General features: G+C 33.2%; 2 protein-coding genes, 1 long non-coding RNA gene and 1 other non-coding gene across 6 annotated transcripts in view; 2 read left to right on the top strand and 2 right to left on the bottom strand.

The window, feature by feature from the left end:
* Positions 1–8,303, bottom strand: part of LOC132914919 (pro-resilin-like) — a 31,674-nt gene extending 23,371 nt beyond the window's left edge. Inside the window, exons 1-2 of one of the 2 annotated variants that reach the window (XM_060974434.1) lie at positions 7,997–8,303; positions 5,846–5,973 (exon numbers count right to left, since the gene is read on the bottom strand). The gene's annotated coding sequence lies outside the window, so the exon portion shown is untranslated. Of the gene's footprint in view, positions 1–5,845; positions 5,974–7,197; positions 7,331–7,996 lie in introns of those variants that run through there. The other variant, XM_060974435.1, reaches the window with a different exon arrangement.
* Positions 8,304–9,007: 704 nt separating this feature from the next.
* Positions 9,008–9,200, top strand: LOC132915020 (U2 spliceosomal RNA). The gene has a single exon (XR_009659754.1). It is a non-coding gene; the product is annotated as a U2 spliceosomal RNA (small nuclear RNA).
* Positions 9,201–11,878: 2,678 nt separating this feature from the next.
* Positions 11,879–18,437, bottom strand: LOC132914455 (pro-resilin-like). 2 transcript variants are annotated; one of them, XM_060973581.1, is made up of 5 exons: positions 18,257–18,437; positions 15,739–17,863; positions 13,358–13,675; positions 12,892–13,171; positions 11,879–12,363 (listed from the first exon to the last, which is right to left on the bottom strand). In XM_060973581.1, the coding sequence occupies exons 2-5, from the start codon at positions 15,925–15,927 to the stop codon at positions 12,302–12,304; spliced, it is 849 nt and encodes a 282-aa protein (XP_060829564.1). In that variant the 5' UTR covers positions 15,928–17,863; positions 18,257–18,437; the 3' UTR covers positions 11,879–12,301. The 2 variants fall into 2 exon arrangements, with proteins under 2 accessions (XP_060829564.1, XP_060829565.1); XM_060973582.1 differs by having other exon boundaries at positions 15,739–15,990.
* Positions 18,438–18,976: 539 nt separating this feature from the next.
* Positions 18,977–23,623, top strand: LOC132914690 (uncharacterized). Its single transcript, XR_009659648.1, has 3 exons — positions 18,977–19,118; positions 22,953–23,221; positions 23,294–23,623. It is a non-coding gene; the product is annotated as an uncharacterized LOC132914690 (long non-coding RNA).
* Positions 23,624–24,747: the final 1,124 nt, after the last annotated feature.

The following is a 24,747-nucleotide window of genomic DNA, read 5'->3' as shown; positions in this document are numbered from 1 at the left end:
ATAGCAGATATCTCATCGAAATTCGCCGGATGTCTTGTCGGCGTTCTTTGTTCCGGCCCTTTTTCATCCGTTTACAAAGCGATGGGAACAATTTGATATTTTTCATTCGGCTTTCATACGCGGCATATCCGTCACGGTATACCGGTTATAATCTCATTGTTGGCCTGTAAATTATGCCATTTCGTTTTTCAGCCTTTCTGCTCTCGCTCTAAGACCAAGATTCAATGATAGATCCTGTTAACGATACGTCCATTGGCACAGTGCCAGTCGTGATTACGAAAACTTTATACGCTGGGAAGAGAAGAAACCAGGATCGATAGCCTCTCGATTAATCGTTTCTACAGTGCTTCAGTAGTTGGTACAAATATTGGCAAATCCTCCAGAGAACTGATGACCAGTAGTATTGTTGACTTTGCAGCACTGATTAATGGCAATATTAATCTAGCTATATTATTATATTATACGTACATATTGCAGCATTCTCTTCATAACACTTGAAAGAAGATTTAATAATATATTTAATAGCAAAGAAGCGGTATACATTATCTTTATTATCTAAGTTTCTTCTAAGTGTTATCACATTTCTTCACTTACAGTAACATGATCTTTTTGATAATTAATCGTAATATCTAATAATAATATATTTAATAATATATTTAATAGCAAAGAAGCGGTATACATTATCTTTATTATCTAAGTTTCTTCTAAGTGTTATCACATTTCTTCACTTACAGTAACATGATCTTTTTGATAATTAATCGTAATATCTATAGAGCTTTAAAACGTTGTAAATAATCTTCTATAAAATGTTGACAATAATGTTATATAATTTATTATATTTTCTATATGACTTAAAATCAGACTTTTCCTTAGCCTTATGTCATGTTGCTTCACTTCCATTACCATACAATTCTGGCGTGTTTATGTGCATCGTGATTCTTAATTAACATTGTTATATGACACGTGGGAGATCGTGCAGGCTTCCATAACCTGTCCAAGATCCTGATTTCGCCGTCGACATACGGAACACCACCAGTCCGATCGATTCTATTGATTTGCAACCTGATCGAGTGCGATGGAGCAATTACATCAAACAAGATGTACCGCCTTCAGTCCCGTTACTTTTAACACTGTTCTGCATCGTTCAAAGAAATATTCCCCTTGTGGTAGCATAAAAATCACGCCTACGCGCGGCGAGGGGAAGTTATGGTTGATTTACTGACGTGGTTCAAAGAGGCTCGAGAACCGACGTACCAACGAACAGCAATTTGTAATTTGTAGTGGCGTTGATGACTCTCATTTGTGACGTGATTATGACCTGGTTGCTATTTCCTTCAGATTACATGGCTTTTTAGGTGATGCAACATGTTGTATACCAAAACCACTTGTTAAAACCATTCCCACTTTCTGGATCATTTTGTTGCCAGGTGTGCTTATGACTTGAGTACAAGACTGAGACAATTATACAATTACTTAAAGGCATTTGAAATATTTGTATATACAAGAAATATTGGCATACCATTTATTATAGGATTTTTATGTTGATTAATTGGATCCAAATACATTAGATTTTGTACTATTTTATAGTGCTATTTGCTTCAGTATATATGGCTATTTAGATGAACATGCTATATGAGTGCTACTTGCAGATCTTTGACACTGTCTTCATATTTTAAGTCATTTTGTTGCCAGGAGTGATGGTACTTTATCAGTAACTTGAATACAAGTCTTAAATTAATTACATGGCTATTTATAAAATATTTTGAATATTTGTATCTATATATGGATCTTTTTGCATTTTCTGAATGAATATGGGATTTGGAATATGTGGACTGTATACCTGATGTATGCAGGAAGCTCAAAATAGTTCCAGATTAAAAGAATTTAATTCTTTATAAATTTGTATAAATCTCACATTGGGTTTCTTTAATTTTTTGTAATATGAGACTTGAGATATTTAGATTGGACAGCTAATGCAGTGAGAAAGTTAAGATGTACTTAATTCTTTGAGAGTTGCTCATAGTTCTTGGCTCTCGTATCTTTCAGTAATCCTGGCGATAAGTAGAGAATGTGTTGATCTTGGGACTTTATAAATTACACTTTTAAGTTCTTCAAATTGTAATAAAAAATTTCAAGAACTAATAAATTAAAGAGTTCATGTTTTTTCAGGGTTCTTCTCTTTACTCTATTACCTAATAATCTCATAAACCTAACTTTAGGATTACATAGTATCAACTAATATGTGATCCTTGAAAGGCCATTAGAACAGGTTTGCAAAAGTGTTGAAGTAGAAAATACGAAGAGTAGACGTTAAAAAATGTGGAATATAACAGCATATTAAATACTCTGGAGTTATTATATTAAAATACCTTTCGCCGTGAGAAAGGAAGAGAATTTTTGTTTCTCATTGACCGGCAAATTATACGGAGGTGCTGTAACGCATCTTCGAGACGCATTTAGCGGAAGGTGTTGAGAATATTGGTACTATGAAATGAAATTACGAGAAGTAGTAATTTATTATTCGTCGCTGTTTTAACATCCATCGTCCACTGGTGAACCATGTAATCGTAGGTGATAAAAAAGTGGATAATGAGTACTAATATCGAAGGTAAAGGAACACCGTTGAAGCAAAGGCCACTTTAAAGGGCATCTCATCCCATAAGGAAGTCATGGTCACCATCTCTTTCCCTTGGCTCATATGGAAATTATCTCAATTTAAATTAAGTTGTACTTTTCAAATACTAAAAAATGACAAATAAATTTGTAAATTGTATTAATGAAAACATTTGCTTTATATTGTTGATCTAATTAATCATTGAAATTACATTATATTTCTCAACCATCAGACAAATATCATAAAATTTGTAACCCATGTTATATTAATGAAAGTACTTGGTTTGTCTTGACCTAATTAATCATCTGGAGTAAATATACTTTAAGATAGAGACATTACGATGCGAATATGCTTATCAATTTGTTAGGATGCGTTTCAACCGGATGGCGGATTCTTCGTTTACTTCCTGCGCCAACTACGCATAGAAATCTCAATAACAATGATTTATGGCGGTAATCATATCGAGAATCGGGTTTAATGAGCTCAAACATCAAAACAAGTAGCCTTAATGAGGTCTCGTTTGAGAAGATCTAATATCCAGAGATAATCCTCGTTTCTTCTGTTGCGTATTATTCTAATGCAGTGCTTCTCAACAACTAGTTTCCACTCTTCAGTTATATAGATATTATTGTACGGGACTTGTTACACAACTGAAGCGTCATTCATTTTAATCAAATCTGCTATTAAAAACCTGCCAAAAACTGCCATTAAAATCCAATCAGTTCACGATGAATGATTATACAATAATGACTACGTGTATAGTAATTTAGACTTTAATAATGATAATAGTTTATATAGAAATTTGTTAAATACATTAATTCTTTAACAAAGTACTATAATTTATAGTTATTGAACACAGTGCTTTTTATTGCCAGATTAAATTTATATTTAAGTATGCCCCAAGTCGTATCATAATAATTTCCAATTATGTAACTAATGAGAGAAATTTCAATTAGTATTATTACTACAATTTTTAGATAATTCAAAATTCCAAATAGTATTGTATCCAAATAGTAATCACACATATTATTAATAATGAAATTTGTAAAAATATGTAAAACATAAGACCCAGGTTTCATCTCTTTAAAAATTATATTCATAATAATATATGATATCACGTGACGAAGACACAAGTTTGGGAAACACTGTTTTAATGGTTTTCCGTTAAAGTACTCAGTTGGCAACTTTATCGTACACGCGTCCCTTAAATTTACGATTCGCGCGAAGCATAAACATCCTGCCATTATGCGAAGTTCGCTGGAGTATCCCGCCGTCGAGTATTCAAGTATTGTATTCCCTTATCGAGAGGTATCTAATAAACTATCTAATTTCACACGAACTTGACACTTTTTCTCGCAACGGAATATATACTCGTGCGATACGTATCTGCCCATTCTATTCTATTCGCGATTCGTATTAATTCTAACCATTCTTAAGAACCACGAAAAATCTAGAAATTCGAATTTCTATATTCACGAAGATTTCTAACAAATTTCAGATTGATATAGTGTATTCACTTTGAAGCATTTTTGAGATGACGAAACATTCATTACAATTTTGCCCATTCAGAGTTTAGGTTATTATCAAAAATTAAAAAAAAAAAAAAAAAAATAGAGCAGCGCAGAAAAAATCATTTAATTTAAAAAGAATACCCAATTCGCTTTATACTAACTCAATGTAAAAGTAATTGTACTATGTGAAACGCAAAGTACAGATTAAAATGAAGCAAATTCTAAAATTAACAAAGGTGGACTTATCTTCAAATGGAACCATTTGAATTACATTACAATTAAGACACGAAAAGTGTACATAATTGTAAATTGGGAACTATGAGAGGTTATCACTAATAATTCTCCATTGAATTCTCCATTAAATCATAAGTAACAATGACAATCTGAGTTAGAATTACCATAGCAAAAAATTGAAAAATAAAGTAATATGTAATCTAAACTTTTGTGAATTAAGGGATGAAAATCGAGGTTAAAAAATGTAAAAAATGTTTGGCCTTCACATAATATTCTTGATCATTGTAACATTTGACTGAACAAAATTGCGTCCAAATAGTTCTATAATAATAAGATGATTGGAAGAGAGGTTAGGTCAACTGCGTAATTCTTACCCATGTGTTCGAATGATCTAGGTTTCGTGAACAAATTGGCCAGGATAACAAGTTCTAATGGCGTATGTGTGGCTTGTTCATCGTCTTTGCAGTACGCGATTCGAAAAGGTCTCGCTGAAATCTGATTGCCTCCCGCGCGTTAAAATTGCAATCAGCTGATCTCGCATCAAGGAACACAATACCAAACAGAATCGTTACGAAATCGAATTTCGATAGCTGTGAACTGTGACTCGCTAAGCGTTTTTGCCTTTCAACCCTCTCTCTGCTTTCTCTTCTTCTACTTACGCCAACCTACTGATGACTCGTGGCAATTTTTCAAATGTCAGTTGTAAACCGAATTTCAGTTACATACAATGAAATCATATCTTTTGTGAAACGATAAATGAAATGTAGTATGAACAGTTATAAGGAAGTAATAAGCAGTTAAAATAAAGAATAATTAAGTAAACCCTTAGAATTCTCTTTCATGATCCGAGTATTAAAATTAGTATGTATATTTTTATTCATTTCTGAAGTGTGCAAAATGCACAAACGTGAACTATTTTTTCTAAATTCCATTGTATAATTCTGTGCACAAATATCTACAGTCTTATGACAAAGAACTAGAATATGTATATCCATTGAGGTCTATTAGTTGAAATACACAATGGTTGTTAAAGTAGACAAATTTCTTAATTAATCAAGAATACCTGATTATCCAAATATTATTGAAGAAGAAGAAAACAAAGAATATATAACTTAACAGATAATCCACTTTTCCTTCCTATCATTCTCTTGATGTTTTAAATGGAAATTGAAATGGTGCAATTACCAAAGTGCAAATAGTATTTAATTAATACAGAATGCTTGATCAGTCAAGGATATTGAAGGAACAGTTCAAGCTTTCAATAGGTAGGAATCGCTGAAACATTCACGAAGAAATAGCGAGGGGCAGGATATATACCTGAAAGTAACTAAGGCTAATTTGATCTTTGTACCTAGGATGCAAATAAAATTTACAGTAGAATATAGAAGGAGGTGTGTACGTGTATTAGCCGGATCATGGCCGTAAAGCAAGAGCTCGATCTGTCGAAGCACATGTTGCTTCGACCTCGCGCTCGCTCGATACTTACTCTGGTCTTATGCAAATCAGTCGAGCAGTACGTGCTTGGTGGAATGATGAGCGGTTGGCTAAGGTCATCATCGAGGAAGGTTAGCGAACAGGATCGGATTCATCCCCTTTATTTAGTCGTTTGGATTCCTATGAAAATAATTGGACAACTATTAAGGAAATTATGAAATTAGGAATATTTAAGTTTTTAGGAAAATTATGAAATTAGGGATATTTTGAAACTTTAAGAGAAGTTTCTAAATTAGGAGCATTGGAATTTTGAAGAAAATTATGAAATTAAAGAACTGTTGGAAAAATTAAGAAACTGAGAATATTGAAATTAGAAAACTTTTACAAGAAGGTAAAAATGTAATAATAGATAATGAAGTAATAAAACATTAAAATGGAAAGTGGAAATGCTGAATGATTTGATGACGTACGCGACTGCAAAATGTCAGCGTTTTGCTAATTAGCCGCACGAGCTTAATGAAATCTCAACGGACCGTATAACCATTTAATTATGTGAAATTAGGTCGGAACGGTTGCCACTGGATTCTCACTGTATTTCAAACGACGGAAAAGGAATGTCGTTTGTCGTTTGCCGCGCTTAATTAAAAATCATGTATCCTAATTAATCATACTACGACTACATAACGCCATTATTCAATAACAACGATCATTACATAACCTCACATAATTAAAATTCATGAGAAACAATAGTCAAGTTCGTAACAATGTACATATACACACGTATAATAATAATATAGAAAGACAAATTAATGTTCAACTTGATATTGACTTTCCTAACCTATTCACAAGTAATAATATTTAATATAAGCAAAAAAATCATGATACTATTCGGATCTAATCTATTCACGGTTTTTCAAATTAAATAGATGATCAAAGTAAGCTTAAGCATTATTTAAATGAAATATTTGAAATATCTAAATTTTTATTTATAGCGATATATGTTTATATAAATTTTAGCTTCTAGTGAAATATAATCTTCTTTCCTATATCGTACATATTTCAAATAAAAACGATACGATTGCTATGATTAGTCATTATTTCAAATTATTAGATTTTATCTTTACTGTAGATAGGATTTGGCCAAGCTTGAATCAAATAATACATATATGCATAATCTGAAAGTGAAATGAAAGATAAGAATTACATTAACAATAATAGCTTCTGAATTTCGTAAGGAAACAAATTTGCAAGACAAAAAGACAGCAAGCTTTAAAACCATTGTGTCTTAATTGATGATTGACGATAAAATTCTTTACAGTAATAAAAGTAAATTCTACCGTGTAGGAAATCACATTTGTCACTTCGCTACAAGTGCATCTTTATCATGCACGTGGTAATAATTACCTTAACTAAAAGACAATCATGTACGTGGCGCGTATGAAAGTAATACTAAAATTACTATAGCTCTGAGGAGTGGGGGCAATGATCTCCCTTGCACCCCTGCTGTTTATTTCCTCACACCATTGACTTGAAGGTTATGCAAATATAGATGAAATCTCCATTTAGTACTATTTATCACTTTTAATAAATAATTTGTCACTTTAAATAAATAATCAAACTAAGAGGAATATAATATTTAGAAATAAATAAATTTCGAAGCTAGACACATGGATTTCTAGGTTACTCATTTCAATTTTTTCTTTAATTAATATTTTATATAACTGAATATTAATAAAGATACTATATCAATTAATTCAAATTATACTGTTGTATGCATATTATATATCGTATATTAATATTATATATTATGTGTCATATTATTGTATCACAATATTACGAATATGTCATGTACAGAACACAATACATACACACCAAAAACAAATATACCTGTGAACTTTTAGGTTACTCTATTATTTATTATCCTATTTTCATTAATGTTAATGGATATTAATGAAAATACTGTATTACGATGGAACTTCAAATTATTACTATGATAATTTACTAAACAGGGAAACTATCATCATAGATGAAGCGACATTTTTTGATAATACCATCTTCAATACGAAAAAATAAAAATTCAAAATTCAAATTATAAAATAAACATTCTTCTCTAGTGTTCTAATAATATTGTATAATAATTCTACGATATACAATAACAAAATAACTAGAATAAGGCCGAATGATCAAAAATGGTATAGCATACCTGTGATTGGAAAAGTGGCATAAGGGAAAAGGAGATATGTAGAATAAAACAATGGACATCTTCGACCATTCACCTATTATCGGACTCTCCCCCAATCTAACGAATCATGTGATTCGACATGGACGATACTTAAAGGTAACTCCTTCCGTGACATTAAAAAGGCACTCCCAGGCTCTTGTTGCATCGGTCCCTTTGCTTGACTGGTTTCACACGCTATGTCGGATGTAGAAACAGTACCGGTAACGCTATTTCTTTTGTATAGTACACCTCTCCACGATATCGGGAACAGATCTTCCTGTCACCTTTTAGACTAAATACTTAATAGAACTCGACAATTCAATAGTTAGAACTATCGAGATAGTGTAAAATATAAATAAAAATCCATAGTTTAATTATTACTTACGGTCTATTTTTTAGGAGTTACAATGATTTTTAATAAACTTTTTTCTTAAACTACATTTTTTCACATATCTTTTATTTCGATTTCTATAATAAGTTGCATACTTTAGTCAACAACGATGGTATTTTGCAATTTTAGAAAATCACGTGTTAATTTATTTTATTTCAATTATACTACATATGATACATACTGCTAAAATTAATACACTAACGCTATCTACTAAAATTTCTAAGAACTTATTGTTAGTCGTGTATTAAAATTTTATTTTCCCATGGTAACATCAAAAATATTCAAACTTTCGAGTTCTCAGTTTTTCAAATTCTTAAATTTTACGATTTTCAGATTTTCAAATTTTCTGATTTTTCAATTTTCAGCTTAGAATAATATCGCGTTTACGTAATTTTTAGATATTACAAATTTCTGTTTGGTTTGTAATAGGTAAAAATATCTATTCATGTAACCCCTTGCATTTACATATTTATGTCCTGCCCTATAAATGAAGTAAGAAAGTTCGTATTCACGCCGCTAGGCGGTGCATTGCGATTAAAATTTCTCACTAGAGAGATTCAGAGGCAGAGTCGTTAAATACAAACAGGAAAGTTAAAATAGTTATCGCTTCTCGGCCTGATGGCTAAGATCAAAGTGTAGTATCTGTTCTTATCAGCTTAATATCTGATACACTCCCCATCGGGGAGTCAGAATATTAGTCTGATTTTTGGAAATCGGCGGAGTCGGCGGGGCTCGCTCCTCCTCTGCCACGGGTCGGCCCGGCATTGCAGTGCCGCTGGGATTGGCCCTATTATTAATTCATAAGCAAAAAAAAAGTATATTTAGTATATTATAACAATTTATTGTAACAATTTATTATTTCCACCTTTGACTTTCCCATTTCCAAGCTGAAATTTTTGTGCCTGTATAAATGAGTAAAAGTTATTAAATTCTCTGACCTGTCTATGTTTAGAAGTGTTATATTTTATATTTGCAAAAACCACTCAACTGATAAAACTGAAATTAATTTATTCCTGTTAATGTTTAATTTATTTAATTATATAAATATTTGCAATAAATAAATGGGGTCTCATTCTCGTAATTCGTGAAATAGGTGATGATTTTATTTTACACATATTGTCTTAATAAGGATAAATGTAACAAATATTTCTCGCTTAATTTCGCTATATCTTATTTATGGTCGTCGTTAACCGATTTGAAGTAATGAAAAGTGATGATTAGGCTGAATTATTCGAATTTCGGTGAACATACTTTATTGGAATTTAAATAAGAATTACCATAATGAATTTTTCTTTTGCACTCATCTCTCGTGATTTGGGCGCTAGTGACATCTGAGCGCGCATAAATTAACTGTATTCACAATACTCAGTAGATAGAGATAGGAGAGAGTAGACAGGATAGACGTAACGTTAAATGGTACTTTGTGTCTCAGGTGTGAAATACTGATTTGTCAAAAAATTAATGTTTTTTATACCCTCTGCAATTTCCTGCGACGAACATAGTAATTAACTTGGAATATTAGTATTTTATAATAGTCTATATTACAAGTAATTGTTATTGCAATACTTTTTTAGGATCTACAATTAGGAATTTGTTGCACACTATTGCCCTCTCTGTCTAGAACCGTTCATGTAGTCTGTCCTTGTCGCACAGTCTTGCGATCTTTCCTACGAACAAACCATTTAGTGTCATTTATCCACATATGCTCGAAGTCACCGTCCATACCACCTTCAATAGATGTCAGCACATGGTTTATCCATGGGACAAAAAACACAGTATGTGTTAATATGCTAGCTACGAGGCAGAGATATATCATGTGTTAAACAAAAAGAACGATACTGTGTAACAAGGACAGATATATGTCTTCTATCAACAAGGAAGGAGAGTGGTAGGCGGAAAGAGTTAAGGTAGGGTGATAATACGTTTGAATTCGCTTTTGAAAACCTATTTACTGATTGAATTTGAAAAGTAATACATTAATCTTTATAAATAAAGTTGAAACAATAGGAACTTCTGTGTCAGAAATTATTTGAACGTATATTTTTTAACATATCTTCAATTGTTATGTGACAAATTAATCGAAAGACTTCAAAACAGTCGCGTTTACAGTATATTCTGTATATTTGGAAATGCCAAACTCGGGTGTTTTCATCTTGATGTTTAACGATCATATAAAGAATAACCGGGTATCCTCAGCGTCACAGTCGCGAAAACATCGAAGCCCCTTAGCCTGTGTAGTTTGAGATATCCTCAAATAGTCGATCAGCAGAACTGTCTAAAATTGTCTTACTTTTTCCCGCATATCCTCTACATTATAGCGATTATTTGAGCAAAACGGTCCGAATTCGGAACGGTCCCTTGAATTTCGGAAGTAGCTTCTGACTTGCGCCACTGGTTCGCTGTACCAACACCAGTTCTCCTGCGGATACGTCCGGAAGTCTTCGCACCAATCATATCGCTCCTTCTGCATTCGCTGATCCTCCATGATATGCAGCGCTATACCATTTCGTAGCCGGATCAAATCCAAGTGGTCGCGGCGGCGTAATACTGTACGTGTCGCAAAATATTCCACGAAACTGCGAATTCACATCTTATACTTGAGGCACAAGCTTTTCATCAAATAAATATCACAAACTTTTTTACTCGTTGTCCCAATAATTAAAGTCGTGGATAAAACGTATTTGCTCATCGAACGTACGTTGAGCATTCGATCTTGAGTAGCCGCTCGAGAATTCCTCCGTCTCGTAAAAGAAGAATGCTACGCAGAAAAAAGAACTGACGAGTGAAATAAAAGAACGACGAGACACAGTCATTTACCTGCTGTCGGTAATGCCACAGTAAGGACTATGAGTTTAAGAGAAGATTAGCGGAGGAAGATTACGTATTATCATGGTTTTAGCTGGAATATCTTTAGAAATATAATTAATATGTTGATATAGCACACATGTAAGAAAACAATCGTCTAGCATCAAACAATCGTCACTCCTGGCTACGGCAAGAGAAAGAATAAGTAAGTACATTGTGCTAGCATAAACTAAGTCCATCTTCTTGGGCTAACGTGCCCCAACTTCCAATACTGTGATGTCTAACACATTTAACCATTCTGTGTACAACCACTACGCAAGTTCAGTATTTTTGACATAAAGTTTTACAAACGCGACTTAACCTAACACATAACTCTCGTAGTATTATCGTACGAACAAGTAGTATTCCCATGTAGGCAAATTTTTAATGATTTGCAAACAATTTCATTTTTATTTGTCCTCCTATTGTTTAATACAATTTTTACAACCCAAAATTGGGCAAAAATTAAAATATATATTTATATAGTGTAATATTTATAATATATATGTGTGCTGTAATATTTTCAATATATGTGTATATTGTAATATATTAAATTTTACTAGTCAATTCTGCTTAATATCGGGTTATTCGGTGATGTTTTATGTTAAGAGATAAATAAAAAAAAACAATTAAATAGAAAGAGTATTTCATTCGTGTATTACATTAAGCTCGTATAAATACATACACAAATATATAAGTTCGACAATCACTTAGCAGAAAGTACAAGCGTATGTATGATAATATAAAAATTACCATGTACAAAGTATAAAACGTATACATAAAAATAATAACTACGCGCGTATACGAAACGTGCGTTGAGAAAGAAGAGATTAAATTATCCTAATCGATACATAATTATATATGTCGTTAAATACCAGTGGAGGTGATTATATATAAATGTGCATGTGACTGAGTGGTGTAAGTATATTGTGTGGTATTAAGAAGTAAAAAGCTGTAAAAACGAGGGAGGTCCGTGACGGTTGTCGCCGAGCATTCGGGAATTTGTCAGGTTTTTCTTTCTTTTTTTTATGGCGATGAATGTTGGGGCCGATTTATTTCCGATAGTTGTTACGTGGTGGAAGATATTGATTGCTAGCTCCGGGTCCACCGCCAGCTGCTGAAAATCAATATTTTATTCGTTATTCAAACAGAAAACTTTAAAATAAAATATTACACGTTCTTTTAACGAAATTATAGACTGTTCGTAATTTAAATAGCGCTGTAACGATGAAATTATGTAGTAGCGCCATCTATAAAATGGCTATAGAACTAGTATGTTATCTCTACAATAGGAAGCACAAGAAACTTCTTTACCAATTTTTATACATACAAAGAAAATGCAAATAAAATCTGAGATATTCTTCAATATTAAAAAAGCTGTATCATTTTGAAAATAAATCCACTGACAGAAAGTTTTTAATGTAATCTAAAAGTGTTCGATCTTCAAATACTTTTAAATGCTTCTAAGCGCCTACATTATACTTCATACTGTATATCAATTCAAAATACAGGAATTGTAAAATTGCAAAAAATTGATCCTTCTTCAAATGTTAAGGTAATATTTTATAATACAGTCTGTATTATTGAAATTAATGCGAAGAATATAATATAGAGTATTGTACACGATTAAAAATATACTTACGTGCTTGATAGCCACCCTGGAATCCTCCCGCACCTCCTTGGTAAGCAGGTGCTCCATAAGCACCAGCACCACCACCTGTTCGAGCCTGTCCTTCGTATTGAACATCAGCAGTGTATCCATTCGCATCGTCAGCCATGTATTTTACGATTTGTGTCCTCGAGTCCGGTAAGAGCACTCTATATTCCCCTGTTACTACGTTACCGTCACTGCTCTCTCGTTGAGAGTAGTCATTGCCACTAGGGGGATCGTATACCTCGTACTGGAAGCTGTATGGCTGTGGCTACAAAAATAAAATATTATCAATTATTTTTTGAAATTTTACTCAAATTCTGAAACTAGATATTACAGATTACTATAAATATGACATTATGGTGTTAAAGATTATTATAAATATGACATTATGGTATTTCTTTTTTAATTGTAATCCTATAAAATTCTGTTCAAATACAAAAATTGTCGAACATACTCTTCCATAATCGCGACCCTGGCCTCCACCACCACCACCTTGGTAGCCTGCATCACCACCGAATCCAGGAGCACCATAAGTGCCAGATGGACGTCCACCAAAACCAGCGTCTCCACCAGCTCCTGGAGCTCCGTACAACGCATTGGGTCTCCCCCTGAAACCTCCTCCTAAATCTCCAGACAATCCTCCTGGACCACCGAATCCAGCTCCACCGGGTCTGTTGTACTGGTAACCACTTCCACCGGCGCTACCACCCGGCAGCAATCCAGCAAGTGCATCACTAGCAAAACACGATAGCAGCAATAGCACTTTCGTTAACTGAAACAGAATAATTGCAACCTTATTGTCGACGTATACGCTGGTAAAACGCCTGAAAAATATTTATCGTTTGAAATAGGAAATATGATATGAAAATACAGATTGGCTGGCCTATAATAGCTGCATAACTGAATTTTGTTAGCATTTGAATCTTCCTGTACATTAGCTAATAATATTAATGAATTGATAAGTGATATGGTACATGTAGACTTTTGCAAAATTCACTTTTAGGAATTTATTTGATTTAGTATGAAATGAATTACTATTCTGTGACAGAATTCATTAATTGATATCTTGTAACTCTTGGAAAGATTCACTAAAAGTATCTTTTTTCATACCTTCAAGACCTTGACTAGCAATATCTCTTAATTAATGTATCAAATCAAAGATTTCCAAGCTAATATCAATCTCCTCAAAAAAGTAATAATATTTTCATCGGTATTACATTTAATGGTAATCTACAGCTAATCAGAGATTATAATCAGTAATATATCCTTAAGTTTGATACATCTTCCCTTGAGTCATTTATGGAATTACTTCCTCCAGGCATGAAGCAAATGATCAAGTACACAGAGAGAAACTTGCAGAAGAAGCAGTAGCCTTGCATCACTAAATTTTGCAACATGTATGTAACGATAACATATCCAATAAACCATATTCTTGATCAAGAAGCTACACAACTAACAATTATCACAACTCTAATATCAGGAACAACTACAACAGAGCAACCAAAATGGATTAGTTATGAAAAAGACTGAAATATGTGTCCAATTCGTTGTAAACAAATACAAGGAGTGTGACGAAGATTGTTACTATGTCTGACAATACAAATTCATCCAATGAAGAAATATTTGCGAAATGTTTGTTGTGGCAAGTGGAAGATGTTAATATAAATTCTATAATGCAATTGCTCAGAGGGGAAAACTATTTCTCTTCTGGAATAGAATTAATAACAACATGCACGATAAACCTATTGCCTGATTTCGACATTGGACGTCATTAGTACTGGCGACAAAAAGAATTGAAGAAAATGCAAACGCCGAGTTCAATGGAAAGCTTGAAATATCGCGTGCCAATGATTTACCAATGACGAAATTAATGTTCCACTGAAATCAGGGATGATTACCGAAGACGAGCGTGTCTTCTTCTCATTTTGAACATTTATTGATGCACGTGTCTAGGGAAGTGAATGTTCCATCCAGCTCTAAGCCCGTGGAACACAAGTAATAACTTTGAACTGGTTCAGGAAGATTGCAAACCAAAATGAAAAGATCATTCTATGTATCTACTTTGACCGAGTCTAGTTTCATGGAGCTCCAAGTCATTGGAGATTCGACTTAACTACCTCGCACCTTTGTATTCTTTATAGTTCGATTTTTGGAATTGGATTTTTTGTGATCTTTCAAATGTAAGATTCGATATAAGTTTCAATTAAATATAATAAATAATATAAGAAAGGTTTGGGTATTTTGTTTTATATTATGAAAGATGAGAGTTGGAAGATCTCTTTAACTAAATTCTTAGTGAAATTTTAGTGTTGCTACGTGTTAGTTAGTCATAACGAGTTGTATAACTTGAAACATTCGGCTAATCGCCAATCTTGACTTATCAAACTTCACTTTCAGTCTTCAATGCAGTCAGAAATTAAAACTTCATGACCAAGATTTAAAATTGTAAAGAATAGTCCTAAATTTTCAAATGAACGAAGCTATGGGACCTCAAGGAAGCCTACAGTAACCTACCAAGTGTGAAGATACAAAAACCTATACTGGCACTAAATTTTCAATTCAAGAAACTTACAACTTCGTTGTCAGGTTTGAAACTCGTCTGAAAATCTGAGATCTCATACTAAAAAATATAATTTTACAATTTAAACCTACAGAGTATGACTTAAAGAAGAAACATAATTTTAAAGAATGAATAACATGAAAGGGCTATGAAATCAAATAGTCTGCACTTTAACCAAATATTCTGATGTTCAGAATTAGTATCTATAAATTGGTATCTATACCGTCGCGTTACCAAAATGACGATTAGTAACCATAACCGGGAGGATAACCTACCTGGTGGTAATTCATATTGGTGTTATGAGCGAAGACGCGAAGCGAACTGAGAAGATGATCCACGGACGAGTTTATATACCATCCGGACCCTTTGTTACAGTTTATCCTTAGCGCTGCATATCCACGTATTAACCAGTATGTATTAGAATGACCGGCTATGGGTGTGGGAGGTGGAGAGGAGCAGCGCATCTTCCCTTCACTCTCGGTGATGCATCATGGGAAGAGATATCCCGTTGATGATGACTGAAACAGCTTTAAATTTTAATTGGATCCACGCACGTGACTCCTTGATCGCCTGGATCATTCGGCTGTCCAAAGAGCCTCGGGTTCCAGCTAATAGGAGGTCTCTCGACGACCCTCTTTCCAATCCCTGGGGAACCCTCATGATCTATCGAGTTTTGCAATTTTCTTGTCAACAATTTCCTTCGTTTTTTTCTTGCATATCGCGACCTTATATATTTGTTCTTTTTTAATTAATTATTCTTGCGTAGTGGGTGTTTGTTGTGTTTGTCATTAATGTTTATTATTACAGAAATTTTGAAGTTAAATTAACAATTTTTATTTCTTAAGTGCTTGACATTTTTTATTCATTTTAACACAGAATGTGTTTTATTTTTTCACAGAAAAATCCCTGTCAGTTTTTTTAATTTATGAAAATATTTTTCCTCTGCCTAAAATAGCTTTTTGCTTCTAATCAAAATTCTATGGGGTTACCGAAGATATGTATGAAATATATGAATATAAATATATATTAGATGTAGATTCCATGAGTTACTTGGAATGTAAGCGTGTGCTTTGACACCTGGAAAAATCATAGAGTTGTTCTACTCGCGTTGCACAACCCGTAGTAAATCTCTTTGTCAACGTTACGATATGAAGGCGATTCATCCGCCGTGGAAAAAAGGAAAAAACGGAGAAAAAAGGATTTCAATCTCATCCGAGTGCTCAAATGTGCTGAACCAATTACTAACTTGTAATACGAATGAAAGGTGGATGAAGAAATAGGTTTGCTGCTTGATGATCGAACGGGTAAAAGGCAGAAAATAAAGGAAAATCTCGTCTGTTTTAATGTCTCTATAAAAACATTAAAACACGCATCATATAAAAAATAAAAATGCAAGCTACCATTCCAACACCAGAAAATTCCAGGTATCTTATAAAATCAAAAATTAATTTTACGAACTTGTATGAAATATTTTTAACTAGATATTTTCCCAGTTTTTCCTATTTAATAATCGTTTATGAAATCAATCAGATGAAAGTATGGAAGATCAAAAGTTTTCTAGATATGTACAGTGATTGACAAGTTCTCCTGTACTTTCACTCAGATAGAATGTGACCCTGTTTCAATATTTGGCAATAGAAGCACATCGCTGTTAACTGTTCCAGTCAAAGACTGCTCCTACGTAAGGTTTTGCAATTTTTTGCTATGCCAGCCTGTCCACTAAACATCACTTTCAACCAACACCAATACCTATAATCTAACATTAGGAATTAATACAAGTATAAAGTAATACGATATATTTCTTCGGTAGACCAATTATCTAATTTATTTTCCTTATTGTACAAGAATTTGAATAAAGTGATCACCAAAAAGATATACATAGTATAACTTTACTTGCTCTTATGTAACGTATTAAGATTTCCAAGAAAGCTACCATAACGGTATTCAGACAGAAAATTGTCAACGTCCAGTTAATCGGATTTGCCCCTGAATAGTAGATGTAATTGCGTGTTCGCTAGTACTAATGAATTCCACGACTGTACGCTCTTATATCGTTATTAACAGAATGAGAAATCTTTCACCAAGAGGATTACGATCTACGCGTGAGTATTTTTAAGGATCATCCTGGTAGTCGAGGCTGAATATTTTCTTAATTGCACCTTTTCTTCTGGTGTCGTTTCTTTTCCACTTTCAGCTGCCTGGAGATTTAATGATTCAATTAAAGTTCCCCGAGTAGATGTATACAACGTTGTTGCTGTTGTGTATCGATATCGAATCGGTCGGGCCGTTGTTGATCTGCCGCAGGTATGATCCTATAATTCCGCGCTGCCATAAATCCAATAATATGGAACAGGAAACTCGCGGTCCCTGTTTAATATCTCCGATCGATCTACCTGTGAACTTTAGAACGACGCCGTGGATCTGGCACGAAATTTTCAATTCAAATGCAGCAATTTTGACTGAACAAAGTATTCCGAAATCGTTTTCTGGAAGTATTCGATAAGGTAAAGTACTTTTTTTTTTGTGTTTATTTAGCCAAGATAAATTTTTTTATACATCGATTGTAATTCATTTAAACTATGAATTAGCACAAGGTGTGTTAGGCAAAGGTACCGATACGCGACGGTGCGACGTAGCCATGCTATATTATGTGTCGTGGTTTTACGGTTTTTGTGTTTATTTTTGTTTTTTGGATTTAAGCCGCAGGGGAGCGGAGCTTTTGTGTATTCTTGTTTGTGTTGTATTTCTTGTCCTGAAACTTGGCCGCAAAACAGGATAAGGTAAAGTACTTACGCGGATTAGTGATCGCACGGATGAATGCCATCTTACAGGCGTCAGTTAAAGTACATCTGTTATTGATACAAAATTGGTTAAAGGGAAATAATATTCGTCGATTAAATCGTTTAAATATACAATTTCATCTCAGCTATGAATTGTTCTGGTAGTGATATGTTTAAATAATATCTATTTGTTATTGTACTTTTTTTAAACCATTCTAAGGATACATATTACATATATAAGTATATACATATATATATATTGCTGATATATATATAAATATACATATAATCTCAAGTTTTATAAATTATTGCTTAAATATTAATGTATGATTATTCGTAATTTTAGAATCATAGGTAACAATAAAAGTCATTAAAATATTAATTGCAATACATTCTGTATTAGAAGAGCAATTCCAAAAGAACGCGTAAATTTGTAGTAAGTTACCAAATCTTTACTATAGGACCCTCGCTTCACACAATGGTAGAAACCTTCACTGAGGAAATACGTTCGACGAACATGCCAGGAGGTTATGTGGTCCGAGTGAAAGAAACCCAATGGTATGATCTCGATCCATAGAAAGTGGTAATTTATGGTTAACGTTGGCGTTAATTCACTCGAATAGCATCCTAGTTACACATGCAAGCCAAGTTGGCATCCCTAGGACGCGTACAATTATTCTAACCACTGATATAATGGCTATAGAAGTTATAATTGTTGGTATTTCTCTCTGTTTATATTCGTCTTAATAAGAAGTTTACTAACTGGTAGAAGCCATCATAAACAACAATCCGATTACGAAAATGACCAGATCGAATTTTTTCATGACGTCAAGACTGATTGTCAGATCTAGCAGAAGGCTCGTGGAGAATATGGGGTAACTATCTAGAGCTATTTCTCTATTCAGAAACTTGACTGATGCCAACTAACCTGATCATATGAAACAGTTTCTAAACGATTTCGCGCGTTCTCTTCACGGAAGACATTAACTCATCTCCAATTAATGCGTTTACTCCCTCGATAAAGCGATCTTCACATCTATTTCTATGATTTGTTCCTCATCAGACATCTTCTCCACTTATTAGCATGTTCTTTTCAATGAAATTACGAGGTATTGTTTCCATGAGAAATTGGAAGTACTTTTGAAACTAAATTTTCTCTCAAATTATAATAATGTTTTTAACAATTATTTTTAAAGCGGGTAATTTAAAAAATTAAAGTTTGGAAGTTCAAAATTAAAAGATCTGAAATTTGAAGTTTAAAAGATTAAAATTGTAATTATTAATCTTGCAAATTTAAATTACAAATATTTTCCAAATCGTCTAGAATTTTCAAGTAAAATAATTTAATATTTTTTAGAATAATTTCAATTACATATCTAATCGGTAGGTTATTGTGAAATTTTGACTATTCAAAAAAATGAGATAGAATGGAACGTACGTATGAAACCATGTATAACAGTTAAATCGCAATAATGAGGCCAAATAGTATGGCAAATAATCATACGAGCCGAATGACATGATCGTCATCCAACACTACTATTATATTTGTTTCGTAAAACGTATTACTCGCTCAGGATTGCCGGCAGTTACTTAAATCGCCAAACGTAGGCGATTCTTACAACATGCTTGAGCACGCGGGAATCACTTTCCCCGCAACCCCTTATAAATTTACCATTAATTTCTCCTTCCAGCTATTTGAGTAAAATATCAATTTTCAATCAATGATTCAAGTACAAAAATTATATCCTTCGAGATTCCTAATTACACGTGTGACTATAATTACTACAGAACTAAAAACTATAAGGTCAATGCAGGAAGAGATACGTTTGGCTGCTATAATAATAACCAGTCTCTATTTAAACATGTAGCAAAAAGAATTTTCTGCTATATTAGTCACAATCATTAAATTATTTACTTTTTTAGGAAGATATATAACTTATTTCAAAACTGAAATGAGAGAGCAGAAAGAAGATTAATTTGTCTGTGTTTCCAAATGATTAATGGAATAAAAATGATAAAGAAAACACACAAAATTCACTCAGATACAATAAAAAGTGCAAGGTCGGTACAAATAAATATATAAGGTACTCAGTGCAGAATTAATAACTCTTTTATTCATGAAGTAGCTGATTTGTTGAACCTGTAATCAGCTGTTATGAATATATTTCCTCAACTACTACATAGGGACTTTATTGTATTTACAGAATACAACCACACGACGATGAATAGTACAAAACATCCAGGAATGAATATTGAATGAGCCTGTCATAAACTTGTCCCAAAAAAGCATCCAGTAGCCATACCCAATCACTCAGGACAACTTTACTCCATTTATAATCTCACTAAGTTATTCAACCCTGAAAGGATCAACCAGCAAATCGAAAAATCACTTGAGCTCCTATTACGAATATAAAGGGATCATGCTAAATGGCCTACAAGATCAATAGTTTCGCAAAACAACTCATAGTAGTCTCTATAGTACACACGTGATTAGACTGTACCAATTTGCTATAATGATTCGCCTTTGGCATATTTACAGCCGCTAATTCGTTTCCTAATCTGATTTCGTAATTTCAGTATAGTGTTGCGTTATCTTGAATAGCCAATACAGGCCAGTCCGTAACGGGACACTTAATTAATCCCGACATAATTATCGCTAATTATAGCTGACACAGTAAAAATGAATTCGGGTAGAGGCTGGCCTGCATGGTAGCTCGTACTCCATAAGAACGCCCAGATTCTATGTTTCTCTTTCTAATGTTTGCCACGGAATCACGGAGTGAACGTTTTGATGCACCGTCTACTCCGTAATCGGGGATAAACGGTAATTGTGTAATCGTTGCGATGCGGAAGACGTGTGAAGCCTTCTGCATATGCATGCATGTATGCAGAATACACGTCTCTCCTCTTTCTCTCGATCGGTGTCCCAACCTCGCTCACGGAAAACCCTATAATCGACAGCTTTGTCCTCTGGTAGTTAACTACTGATGCAACTTACAGGTTATACATCCTGAGGGTTGCTCTCGGATTCTCTCAATAGAATTGAAAGTGGAATTAGGATCTTTTTTATAATTTATCCTACCAAGTATCAACGTCAGATCTACACAATGTTTTACTTTCAAATTTTCTAATTTCCAAATCTGCTTATTTTCAAAATTTTAGCTTTCCAGATTTCTCAGTTTTCAAATGTTTAGATCTTTAAATTTTAAGATTTTCCAAGTTCTTATGTTTCCAAATTTTGAGATCTTCAGATCTACAAAGTTTCAAATTTTGTGATTTTCATCTCTGATTTTCAAAGTTGTTCGTAAGTCTTCCTACATATAGTTTATTATTGATTGAAAATATGAAAGATATATACTAATACTCATTCATTACGCTACAGGATATTTCAACATTACCAAAGTCTTCGACCAATAGAAAAATTCCTAGGTATCATATTGTAAATTGTAAAGGATAAAAACACAGAATAGAAATGTCTAGGGACAAAAATCCGAGACAGTGAAGAATCTCTGTGGCGTTCAGAAGTGATGAATGTTTTCGAGGCTTCATCCTCGTTTCGGCCGTGGTTTTTTCATGGTGAATCCAGAGCATTAGAAGCATATTCCAATCATTATCCACGTTCCTTTGCAACGGCTAACGTCTTTCATGTCGAAGCACCGGCGAGATGTACATACGTACTCTTTAGTCGAACGCATTACCGATTACGCCATCGTTCTACGAAACCTTTTTCGCAACTTTATCCCATCCGTATTCACCCTCGCAACAAACCATGTATGAATAAGACGTATCCGGATACCATTGATTGTTACTGAGTCTCCTTCGACTTCTCTCATACTACATTTTTAATCATTTGTCACTTCTATATCTTGTAAATTGAAATTTTATTCATCTATTTGCTGATGAAATATGAGTTACACTAATTAAAGGACTTCTATAGATCCTTTCTTATAAATTGAAATTTTATTACTTTATTTATTTTTGAATTGTGAATTAAGATTGTTAAGAATGGTAACTTTTGTGAATGGTAACTAATATGGTAACTTTTTTAACGAATCGTTGAGAAAAGAAAAGAGTAATTAGGCTGACAGGTTCTCGACTAAAATAAAAACTAGAAAGAGTCATAATTACAGGTTTCTGATGTTTCTTTTCATATAGTCCTTGAATCTTTAACAAGTTACTAACTAAAGTCAGTTCATCCATAAGAATTAGATAGTATCATAATTCTAGATTCGTTATATTTCCTTTCATATGCTATTGGCTAGAGACCTATGAAACAGATAACAAGAACTATAAATTTTAGATATAGTTACTTTTACTTACATAGTTATTGCTTCTTCTCAATCGCTTTCTCGCTAATTTTTCAAAATTTATCTATATAGTACCAAGAAAAATAAACTTAAATCCTTCCCTCCTAATAAATTTGTCTACATATTACTTCTGTACTATTTATAGGAATAATACGTGACAATTAGGAAGAACCATAATTATTGTCCAAAAATTGTAAGAAGATTCATAAACATAAATCATACACTCTTTCCCCATAGTATCTATTTCCATATTAAACTATTGTGAAGAACAATACACATAACTAGTAACAGCTATAAATCTAAGTCATCATCAAGTATAGACCACAAAAGACATGTCAAAAATTAAACTCGAACATCTACTTTTCCTAATCCAAAATCAACTGACAATTGTTATTCTTGCAGGTCACTATCAGATCCAATAGAGCTAACATTTGATCTAATATACTTATTGCATCGTAGAAGTACCAACGTAACGCGTCTCTCCTCACTGACCGTTCTCCGACAGTTTTAAACGAAGTCAAGGAAATTAACTTTAAATGGAGCGTCGGGGCTCGCAGAAAGCACTTTCAAAACTGTTGTAGCACCGATTAAACCAGCAACTCATCTTTCACGTCGGCCAATCTTAAACCGCGAACCAGACGCATCCTATCCAATTACGTCACGTTGTTTTCGTAAGTTCGTTCTAGCTACAATCAAAGAGCCTTTTTGTTCTCCGCTTCGCTCACCTTCACCTTTGCTTTCAGTCACACATCCCCTGTCACTGGTGGAAGGACAAAACTGCTCGTGTTTGTCCTTCCTGCTTCTATAGGACTCAGTTCTGTGTTTTTAATGCGAGAGATTAGTTGAAAATTTAATCATTATTGACTTTAAAAATAGGAAAATAAAAGATTTAGTGGTTGAGTTAAGTACTTAATTTAACCCACATAATGGAGTCTTTACATTTTTATTTTTGTTTTTAAATAATAGTAATTGTAATTATTATATATTAGGTACATCGTTTGCACTATTTTATTTTTATACGGTTAATTATTGGCTCACATCAATTTTCTCCTAAGATAATAAAATGAAATAATATAGATTAAGACATATAATACATGTATTAAGACATATGTAGGTATGCATGGTACTTTAAATGGATTAGTTATTAATACTTCCTTAATGATCAATTTAGGATTTCCAAATAAGTTTTAGAGCTAATAATAGCTAGATCATACTGTAGCAATATATTTTTATGGTTATATATGAAATAATATAGATTAAGACATATAGTACATGTATTAAGACATATGTAGGTCTGCATGGTATTTCAAATGGATTAGTTAATACTTCCTTAATGATCAATTTAGGACTTTCAAATAAGTTTTAGAGCTAATAATAGCTAGATCATACTGTAGCAATATATTTTTATGGTTCTAGACCATAATAAAATGCAAAATCCAAAGAATGTTTCAATCTATTGAAAACTTAAGAATACACTACGTATATTAATCCAATCCGTTAATGTCGTGGATGCTCAAAAAGGAACTCGACGTTATGCGCTCATTTATCATATATCAGTGTTTCGTATGAAACGAACTGATTTTACGCAGCGTCTAATGATTAATCGACTGCCATTAAAATGAATCTCGCAAACGATAGGGGAATTGTCACTACGCCTACGCGAGTATTCATCTGCAGATACGTACGGATAATAATCGTACAAAAAATAAATAAATAAATGAAAATTAAAACTCTTTTCTAAAAGAATTTACTTTTTTTTTTAGGACTAAGTATAATGTCTACATTTTAAAAGCTAGAATGAATAGTGATGTTAGTCAGTCCAGTGTACTTGACTATTTTGACACGTCGTGGAATCTCATCTGGGACGTAATTTAGATGTTACAATATCAGAGAAAGCGTCCTCTCAAGCACGTGCCATGTTCAGGCTTCCTGGTGACATAATATGAAATAACATCGATCGAAACTCGATCCATTACGGATGCTTCTCAAAACGTATCCAGATTATTTTTTTCTGCGAGCGACGAAACATTTTTCAATCAGGTTTCGTTCTTCCTACCTATTCGATACATCAGCATGACGAGAACTCGATTAATGTGCGATTTCACCAACTGTGAGAAAATCAGTAATTATACAATCAGTTACGGTAAAGTAATATTATTTATATAATCAACGAAGCTCTTGGATAGACAGCAGTTAT

Source organism: Bombus pascuorum, chromosome 15 (genome assembly GCF_905332965.1).
Source record: "Bombus pascuorum chromosome 15, iyBomPasc1.1, whole genome shotgun sequence".
Lineage (NCBI taxonomy): Eukaryota > Metazoa > Arthropoda > Insecta > Hymenoptera > Apidae > Bombus > Bombus pascuorum.
The sequence above is the reverse complement of the archived record's forward strand: the minus strand, read 5'-3'. Positions and strand labels throughout refer to the sequence as shown.